At 43.3% G+C, this 10,387-nt stretch overlaps 2 protein-coding genes across 2 annotated transcripts; one reads left to right on the forward strand and one right to left on the reverse strand.

Annotated features, from left to right (window-relative positions):
- Positions 1-39: 39 nt before the first annotated feature.
- LOC121579064 (hematopoietic lineage cell-specific protein) lies at positions 40-6,951 on the forward strand. Its single transcript, XM_045215345.1, has 15 exons — positions 40-890; positions 1,935-2,018; positions 2,244-2,317; positions 2,742-2,871; positions 4,276-4,386; positions 4,492-4,546; positions 4,670-4,780; positions 4,889-4,999; positions 5,087-5,142; positions 5,271-5,340; positions 5,458-5,606; positions 5,675-5,908; positions 6,033-6,207; positions 6,301-6,369; positions 6,567-6,951. The coding sequence occupies exons 2-15, from the start codon at positions 1,935-1,937 to the stop codon at positions 6,698-6,700; spliced, it is 1,563 nt and encodes a 520-aa protein (XP_045071280.1). The 5' UTR covers positions 40-890; the 3' UTR covers positions 6,701-6,951.
- A 680-nt stretch (positions 6,952-7,631) lies between these two features.
- Positions 7,632-9,448, reverse strand: LOC123484734 (protein LLP homolog). The gene is made up of 3 exons (XM_045215346.1): positions 9,342-9,448; positions 8,622-8,852; positions 7,632-8,289 (listed from the first exon to the last, which is right to left on the reverse strand). The coding sequence occupies exons 2-3, from the start codon at positions 8,839-8,841 to the stop codon at positions 8,120-8,122; spliced, it is 390 nt and encodes a 129-aa protein (XP_045071281.1). The 5' UTR covers positions 8,842-8,852; positions 9,342-9,448; the 3' UTR covers positions 7,632-8,119.
- Between the last annotated feature and the right edge of the window lie 939 nt (positions 9,449-10,387).

Here is a 10,387-nt window from a genome sequence, read left to right on the forward strand (position 1 = left end):
GGTTATCCAATCAGTTCCCCCAATTTATGCCATTGTTGCACAGATGAGGGTTATATTCTATTGATTTTATGGCAGATTCATTTGCCATTCTGGTGTAATGTTGTCCATTCCAGATGAAATTATGTTGGTATTTTTTCTGTGACACTACAAATAATGTCCATCACATCTGGATTCCTATAATTTAGCATTATTTATTGCTTACGCATTCAAACCGCATAATGTACTACAATATATGGTGAACACAATACTGCTAGGAAAAATGACTACTCAACAACCTATTCTGGTTTTCTGTTGTCCCACTTCACATCTTGTAACTCACTTTTCATCTGTTAACTTCTATTGTAAATGACCTTTTACTGTGCTGTATAGATTGAATTTTGATGATGATGATGATGATGATTGATAATGATAGGTATTTTTCCGCACAGCCCACTAAGAGGTATAGGGCTAGATTTGTACCAGTTAGTTTCAAAGGGGAAAAGTTAGAACATAATAGGTGAAAATATAAGACAAATATTGGGTATTACACATGATTTATGACCTTATGAAAATAACTGGTGCAAAGTAAATCGAGTCCGAAGTGTAAAATCTCTGTATGGTCAGTGTTGGTTACTCTTGGGCTATTTTTTAAATGAAATATATTGGGGAAACAAATGGATGTTTATTACGGAATACGGATGTATGCTATTTAACTATCATTATCGTTTTTAATACAATTGTGTCCAGCTTTGATACAGTAGCAAGCCAGTAGCTACTTGCATATCATCGGCCACGCGCACTGTTTCCTCTATCATCAGTTTGCGTAACTCTATCCTCGGGCTGGTAGAGACGATAAAATATACATTTGTGACACATTATTACATCAAGGAAAATTTTCTGGCAACGCAAAGGTACGTGTAATTACAATGAAATAATATGTTTCTTTGTTTGAATTAAGTATTTATTACCGTGAATTTCTAAACGTCTTTCTTTCAGGAAGTTGCGGATAAGTTCTGTACTGTTCTCATAGGCTATAATTTTTCAAAGTTAATCAACGGAAGGTCTAGCCTACTTGGAAGATATAAGTAGTTATGGTGTAAATTATAGCCAGCTTATGTTCAGTTTTATTACTATATTGGGTAAATGCACTTTCAGACAAAATGCAGGTATCAAACAGTTTACTTTAAATAAGCCATATGGTTCCCTTTATCACCGTTATTTTTTACATTAAATATTTTGTATTACCTTGTTACTAAACCAAAATACCAAAAGCATGTCCCTCAAATGTACATCCTTGAGATATATGCACAAATACCAGACTTTGTATCTGCTGTAACTGACTGCAGTTTGTGTGGTACAATGAGGAACCATCAGGTAACTGCACTTTATTTTATATTTTTATTTTACCTTTATTTAACTAGGCAAGTCAGTTAAGAACAAATTCTTATTTACAATGACGGCCAAACCCGGACGACGCTGGGCCAATTGTGCGTTATATTGACATCAGCCTGGACAGCTGTGCGCAGCTGTAAAATACCCACCACTTCCATGAGGTTACTTTGTGTTTGTTAAACTATTCATGAATAATGATAGTGTTCTTTTATGATGAGAACACTGCAGCTCAGTGCTGCATAAATAACTCAACTTCCTTTTTAGTGACCTCAGCAGAATGAGACCATATACTTGTGGTTAGCTGTCTGTTTTTCCACTGTGACAAAGGGAAAATGTTAAATGCCATGAAGCTTATTTGCAGGTACAGGTGATTTGTTCACAAGGTACACACAAATACAGTGTTCACTAAAGCAGTGTTTCTCAACTTGTTTTTCCCCCAGGGACCAACAAGCTGTGGTCCCTCTTGTGTGCACACAGCACCCATCTGATCCATACTATTCTGTCTATATATACACTATGCTTAGACTTACAGTACAAATCTTCTGTTTTGTTTCTCTTCCTAGATGTGGAAGTCAGTGGTGGGACACAACGTGAGCATAAAGGTGGCTGCAGAGGGGGATGACTGGGAGACCGACCCTGACTTTGAGGTTAGCTACTGGGCTGGAGGGAGGGGGGGTCCCCCCTATGGAGCTAGTTTATTTAATAAGTCACACTTGTCTGTTACTATGTCACTCTCTAATCAATATTTTCTCCCAGTGGAATTCATGTTTTGCTTATGCTTGGTCTGTAACCGCCTCAGTCCTGTTTTCAACGGTACCTTGGTCTTCATACTACAGTTAGGGGATGAGAAGGACTTGGGTTCTGTGTTTCAGAATGATGTGTCAGAACAGGAACAGAGATGGGGTGCCAAGACCATTGAGGGGTCTGGTCGAAAAGAACACATCAGGTAACCATTGAACAGTAACTGTGGGTGGGATGTCAGCCTGAGATGACCAGACCAGAAGTAACACATCAGAGACAGATCATAGTATGATTGGTGTGTAATGCTGTTGGAGAGCTATGGGGGATGGTAATCTCAGCTGTGTATTGCTGCTTTAGCTCTGTAGAAACAGGAAAAGGAAGTGAAAACAGTGTGTAGGCTGTCAAGCAGTGAGTCTTACCAAATATGGGTTGGTGACTGAGTAAATCTAAGGGTTAGCTACAGACTAGTGTAACTATGTAGTCCCGGTGTCAGCAGATAATGTAAAATGGGAATAAAGTTATGCAACAAAGTTCTGATGTATGTGTGTATGCATGTGTGTACTTCCATGCATGTTTGTGTGTGTGTGTGTGTGTGTGTGTGTGTGTGTGTGATCCCTGCATCTCCCCAGTGTAGCAGAGCTGAGACAGAAGGTGTCCCAGGAGCATGAGGTGGGGAAGCAGAAGGAGCGGGCAGAGGCTCCCAAGGCCTCCTACGGTTACGGAGGGAAGTTTGGAGTGGAGAAAGACCGCATGGACAAGGTCAGGTCACACCCCAATAAACTACATGTTATAACGTTTCATCATGTGATGTTGATACACTACATGACCAAAAGTATGTGGACACCTGCTCATCGAACATCTCATTCCAAAATCATGGGCATTAATATGGAGTTGGTCCCTCCTTTGCTGCTGTAACAGCCTCCACTCTTCTGGGAAGGCTTTTCACTAGATGTTGGAACATTGCTGCGGGGACTTGCTTCCATTCAGCCACGAGCATTAGTGATGTCGGGTGCTGATGTTGGGCGATTAGGCCGGCTCGCAGTCGGCATTACAATTCATCCCAAAAGTGTTTGACGGGGTTGAGGTCAGGGCTCTGTGCAGGCCAGTCAATTTCTTCCACACCGATCTCGACAAACCATTTCTGTATAGACCTCGCTTTGTGCACGGGGGCATTGTCATGCTGAAACAGGAAAGAGCCTTCCCCAAACTGTTGCCACAAAGTTGGAAGCACAGAATCGTCTAGAAAGTCATTGTATGCTGCAGTGTTAAGATTTCCCTTCACTGGAACTAAGGGGCCTGAACCATGAAAACCACCAAACTTTACAGTTGGCACTATGCATTGGGGCAGGTAGCGTTCTCCTGGCATCCGCCAAACCCAGAGTCATCCGTTGGACTGCCAGATGGCGAAGCGTGTTTCATCACTCCAGAGAATGCATTTCCACTGCTCTAGAGTCCAATGGCGGCGAGCTTTACACCACTCCAGCCGATGCTTGGCATTGCGCATTGTGATCTTAGGCTTGCTGCTCGGCCATGGAAACCCATTTCATGAAGCTCCCGACGAACAGTTATTGTACTGACGTTGCTTCCAGAGGCAGTTTTCCAGAGGACAGACTATTTTTACGCGCTTCAGCACTCGGCGGTCCCGTTCTGTGAGCTTGTGTGGCCTACCACTTTGCGGCTGAGCCGTTGTTGCTCCTAGACGTTTCCACTTCACAATAGCAGCACTTACAGTTGACCAGGGCAGAAATTTGACGAACTGACTTGTTGGAAAGGTGCCATCTTATGACGGTGACACGTTGAAAGTCACTGAGCTCTTCAGTAAGGCCATTCTACTGCCAATGTTTGTCTATGGAGATTGCATGGCTTTCTGCTCAATTTCATACACCTGTCAGCAACGGGTGTGGCTGAAATAGCCGAATCCACAAATTTGAAGGGGTGTCCACATACTTTTGTATATATAGTTTATTTCACTCATAAGGTCTTCAGTGAAGTCCAAATAACACACTAAGCACAAGGCAATGCAGTGCAGTGTTGCTAACCCCAAAACGTATGCGGTCAGACAGTACAGTTGTGTGTGCTGACCTATTGCAACTTTTATGGACTTCAACAGTTTATCAAAGATCGTTTCCTGTGTTGATGTATTATGCATGTGTAATTACCCAGGGGGCAGTGGGGCATGGCTACGTGGCGCAGGTGGAGCAGCACTCATCCCAGACAGATGCAAAGAGAGGATTCGGGGGGAAATTTGGAGTGCAGAAAGACCGTGTGGATAAGGTGAGGAAACTATACTCGTACTGACAAATACAAAGATATCACAGGATTTGATGAAAAGGGTGAGGGATCGTCCTGGTGATGAACATTCCTTCTCTCTTCCTGTAGTCTGCCATGGGTTTTGAATACAAGGGAGAGGTGGAGCAGCACACATCTCAGAAAGGTACAGCCTTAAGGAAGTCTCATACACTTTCACATACTTTCTGGTTTCCAAGTAAGCCGACTGCATGTTGTTGTCCAACCCAGCTAATCCTGGCATCTTTCTCACTCTGCTTTTATCTTTCAGACTATTCTAAGGGATTTGGAGGGAAGTTTGGGGTGGAGAGGGAGAAGGTGGACAAGGCTGCCTTGGGTTACGACTACAAGGGAGAGACAGAGAAGCACCAGTCTCAAAAAGGTTAGAGTGGTACTGTACTGTGGGCTGTTTGTAGGTAGAAACGTTTCATGGTCAGTTATTCATATTAGATCTCTAATTCATATTTGAAACAACCTCATCCCTCACCAGACTATTCAAAGGGTTTTGGAGGGAAGTTTGGGGTGGAGAGGGAGAAAGTGGACAAGGCCGCCTTGGGTTACGACTACAAGGGAGAGACAGAGAAGCATGAGTCACAGAAAGGTCAGTTACACAGTTTTAACCACATTTGTGTTTGTAAAGGTCAAGGACCATGTCCACATTAAACTGACCTTTGATCTCCATGTTCAGACTATGCCAAGGGCTTTGGGGGACGCTATGGAGTCCAGGCAGACCGCATGGATAAAGTGAGTCTTTATCTCAGGATGACAGTAATTCTTGAACCATTTTACATTGACCTGCGCCAACACACTCAGGCTATGATGTTTACTCATTGATTGGAATTATGGTTCCCCAATCCCCATACGCTCTATAGAGTGCAGTGGCCTTCACAGACATGGAATCCCCTACCTCTGCCTATGAGAAGACACTACCATTGGAGGCATGTAAGTATGCGCTTTATTGTTCCTCATAGAAAGGCTAAAGTTGTTCTGCTTGCTAAACATTTACTACAAATTCAAAGAGGAAAATACTGTTTTTGTTTTTCCTGTCTGTCTGTGCAGCAAGTGCAGGGGCAGGCAACCTGAAGGCTCGCTTTGAAAACTTGGCTCGGTCATCAGATGAGGAGAACAGGAAGCGAGCGGAGGAGGAGAGAGCCAGGAGACAGGCTAGAGAGAAGAGAGAGCAGGAGGAGGCGCGACGCAGACAACAGGTACTGCAATAAAAATGGTACTCCAATAAACACGCACACACTGACACAGCAGTCTGTATCTCTTGTAGGAACAGAACAGCAGGGAGGAGGAAGCAGAGCAGCAGAGGCCTCCACCTATTGAAGAGCAGAGACCTCAACCTGTTCCAAAGCAGAGGCCTCCACCTGTTGAAGAGCAGAGACCTCCACCTGTTGAAGAGCAGAGACCTCCATCTGTTCCAGAGACCAAGAGGAAGCCCCAACCACCACAGGTGCCCACTGCCAGGGCAGTGCCTCAGATACCAAGAGATGAACCTGAGCCAGTGGTAAATATCTCTGATTTAATTAAATGCAACTCACTGATGAACTAAAAACTGTAATTTATTTTTCACTGCCACGTTATAGAATTCATTGGTGAAATTCACATCTACTCCTTTTCTGTGGTCTCAGGAGGAAGAGGAGGAGGAGCCAGACTATGACCAGCCCCCGTACCTGCCCCCACGGTCAAGTGACCTGCTGGAGGCGGAGCCACCTCAGGAGCAGACCCAATCAGAACCAGAGCAGGATGAGGGAGAGTATGAGGATATCGCACCAATACGTTTAGCTGTCGCAGTACCTGCTCCAGGTTAGTGTGCCACACCCAGTGGGGTAGAGGGGTTGGGTAACCCATTACTGAGTCATAACAAAATACTGACTCTTCCATGTGTCCCATCTCCAGCTGTGGATAATGACTATGAGGACCTGACATGCGGTCAGACAGCAGTGGCCATTTATGACTACCAAGGAGGTAGGTACTCTACTGTATCAGTGACTGCGTTGTGATATCATGTCACAATTCTCATCTATTTATTGGCCATACTGTGATGTAGGTACTTCCATTGTGGATCAATACAGTAATCAATGCTAAACATTGCTCAACACACAGAAGTCCATAAACCCTTTCGGAGACAAAATACTAAAATAATGTTATTCTCACACATTAAGAGGCAGATGATGAGATCTCCTTCAACCCGGATGATGTCATCACTAACATAGAGATGGTGGACGAAGGCTGGTGGAAGGGACAGTGTCACGGACGCTTTGGACTTTTCCCTGCTACATTCGTGCAAATGATGTAGTGAGCTTGCCTATACAGTCTCCAACACACAGACATATACCTGAGTCCATAGGACCCATGAGCTGTGGGTCTTTTCACAGGGGGAACATAAGCACATTGCTCCAATCTGACAGGTATAGTTCGATTGTACCATGGGAGAATCTCAGTTGCATACTCCTCTATCCTCACCTTCTCAATACCTATTTTTTTATTTAACCTTTATTTAACCAGGTAAGCCAGTTGAGAACAAGTTCTCATTTACAACTGCGACCTGGCCAAGATAAAGCAAAGCAGTGCGATAAAAACAACAACACACGAGTTACATATGGGGTAAACAAAACATAAAGTCAAAAATACAACAGAAAATATATATACAGTGTGTGCGAATGTAGTAAGTTATGGAGGTAAGGCAATAAATAGGCCAGTGCAAAATAGTTACAATTTCGTATTAACACCGGAATGATAGATGTGCAAAAGATGATGTGCAAATAGAGATACTGGGGTGCAAATTAGCAGAAGGTCAGAGGGGAGGGAACTCTGGCTTTCTCATCCAATGGGTTTTGAGGTGAGGACGCAAGGAGTATGCAATTGAGATTCTCCCCATGTGTTTTCTAGTCAATTGATTTATAGCCGGTCAGTAGTCATGCCATATAATGGATAGTCATTGTGCTTCATATTGCTCAGGGTGGGATGCAGGGCTTCACCTTATAAAGGCTGATTGCTAAATGGTCCAGTGATATTCTCATACACTTGCATTTCAAAGGATTATGTAAGTCATTTAGCTATGGAATGTGATGTTTAAAAACTAATGATTACCTACAGAGAATTACGTATTTTGGCTATTGATGGAATTTTTAACTTGAATTACATTTTCATACTTTGGCAAATCATAATATCTGAAACGCCAGGTTAAAAATGTTATTTCTAGAATCAACTGCATGTAATCAATAAAATGTCTTAATATACAGAAACACATTTATTTACTCCAACATGACAGCCAGAAGATTATATGGACAGTATGTTACATGTATAATAAAATGTCTTTGTACTGATGGGCTAGGCCACAGGGAGAAGAGCAAATCAAACAGGAATGGAGCTACCAACAGGTAATAGCATTATTGGGGTGAAAGGTGAAGAAACTGCCATATTTTCTTCTGTATACCACAGCAATAAGAAAACATGGCTTTCATTCAAGTGAATTATGTCAATGCAGTATTATACAATTGTGCCCAACACACAACTGTCGTGTTTCCTTTCATACATTAAATGGGCGTACAGACAATGGGTTGCACAATATAGATCCTTTGCCTCATATCACCATTTAACTTTTAACACAAGACAAATTAAGTCCACAAAGATCATGTGTTCAATCTCCGATACATGATATTCAAGGCTTGTGTGTCACAGGTTCTAAGTTAGAAGTCCTTTGGTTTTCTCCAGGCTACCAGGCAATGCCCTTCTTTTTTTTGTTGGCCTTTCCTCCGGATTTCTTCGTCATGCGTTTGCCTTTCAGTTTCTTAGCCTGTCGTTGGCTCAGCCACGTTGGGTACTGTCCGTGCTCGTCCAATTGGGTCGTCTTACTGCGCTTGCTGTCCATGTCCATCTTTCCATCTGCAAAGCAAAAACAAATGGTGTCAAAACTCAAAGACATGGGAAAGGACACATTTACATTTTAGTCATTTAGCAGACGCTCTTATCCAGAGCGACTTACAGTTAGTGAATACATATATATATATTTTTCTTCATACTGGTCCCCCGTGGGAATCGAACCCACAACCCTGGCGTTGCAAACGCCATGCTCTACCAACTGAGCTACATCCCTGCCGGCCATTCCCTCCCCTACCCTGGACAACGCTAGGCCAATTGTGCGCTGCCACTGCGCCACTCAGGAGACACACAAAATGCTTGATCTATGGGCGTGTGATCTATGTGTGTGTTCTCACCATCGACTTCCTCTCCCTCCATGTCTGCATCCACTTTCTTCTCCTTTATCTTGTCAGCTGGCACCACTGTAGCTATGTCCTGAATGTCATTCATGGAGATCTCTCCTGTGCCACCGTGGGCCAAGGCTTGCTTTAGCCGAGCCAGTTCCTTAGGGGCGTTCTTCGCTCTCTTCACTGCACGCATCTTCCTCTTCCATTTACTTCGTAGACTTTTGGCCATTTTAAGGTTTTCTGAAAGACAGGGTTACATAATGGAAACACGGATCCACTTGCATAAGACATCTTGACTGGCTTTAACTCTAGTTCAGTGACAGTCCCTGCAGAGCCATACACATAAGACTGAGTTCTTGGCTCATGTAAACACTCATGCCATCAACTCCCATCATGCCACGTTAGCTAGCCAGCAAAGACATTCGTCTAGCCCAAATCCCCCTAAATCATAAATCGCCGTTCTTGTATAATTAATCATGATGAACTGCCGTTAAACTGTCCATGATTTTACTGTCCTTAAATGTGCAAGACTCCACATAAACAGGCATTTTAGCTAGCTAGCTTTTAGCTAACGTGGCTAATAGCTACCTTGCTAAAGAAAACTGATTGTTTTAGAACAATCGATAGGCCTATTCCATTCGATGTTTTTGTACTTAAATAACTCATATTCGGTGTACTCAATTTACTCCTATTCATGGTATCGTAAAGAATAAAAGACTGTCAACATACATAGACGCAGATGTATCTTCCGTACAGTTAATAAGCAGTCAGCGCACACGTGTTTGTATATTCGACAACCGTAAAGCATGTCAGACGGTCGTTATGTTGGACACATTTGCGACAATCTACGCCCTCTTCATTTACTTTCTTCTTCTTCTTCAGTGGGGTTTATCGGCGGTTGGCATCCAACGTTATGGTGCATTACCGCCACCTACCGTACTGGAGTGTGGGCCAGAGACAGGGATAAACTAAATCCTACCTGCCAACCCCGTTTATCTTAAAAAAGATAACAAAATATTTGAGACTATATGTAATGACGCTCTACTCAATATACTCTTTAAACTAATTTCCTGTATCCCCTTCTCCCTCATACTACATCTCACCCTCTCTCTTTCCCTCTGATACTGCCCACACTGTAGCAATACATGCTCCACAGTCTCTATTTCCTGACAATAATCACACTTTCCTGATGGATGCTTTCCTATCACATTTAATGTCTTATTCAACTGGCTGTGTCCCACCCTTAATCTTGTAAAAATAGCCTCCTCTCTTCTGCCCCTTCCTGCCGTCCTCCCCTCCCCTACTTTCCTCTGTACTTGAAATAAATGCCTTCCCTTTTTATTTACATTCCACTGCTCCTGCCATTCCCTGTAGCTCAGTTGGTAGAGCATGGAGCCGACAAACGCAAGGGTTGTGGGTTCGTTTCCCACGGGGGGCCAGTATGAAAATGTATGCACTCACTAACTCTAAGTCGCTCTGGATAAGAGCGTCTGATAAATGACTAAAATGTCAATGTAATCTCTTCACCATCACTGTATATATCAGTCGTTTTGCCTCTGCTTTGCTCATTGACACTTTAACATCAACATCCCCACTACTAAGTGCTTGTTTAGCCTGTTCATCTACCGCCTCGTCCCCTCCACCCCCACATGGGCTGGAACCCAAGTAAATCTTATCTGAATACCCATCTGTTTAATCCTGCCATGGGTTTGTAGCACCTCATAAAGCAGGTCTTGTCTGCTACGTGAGCTAAAGGACTGGAGACTCATTAACAC

This window comes from Coregonus clupeaformis, unplaced genomic scaffold (assembly GCF_020615455.1).
Source record: "Coregonus clupeaformis isolate EN_2021a unplaced genomic scaffold, ASM2061545v1 scaf0424, whole genome shotgun sequence".
Lineage (NCBI taxonomy): Eukaryota > Metazoa > Chordata > Actinopteri > Salmoniformes > Salmonidae > Coregonus > Coregonus clupeaformis.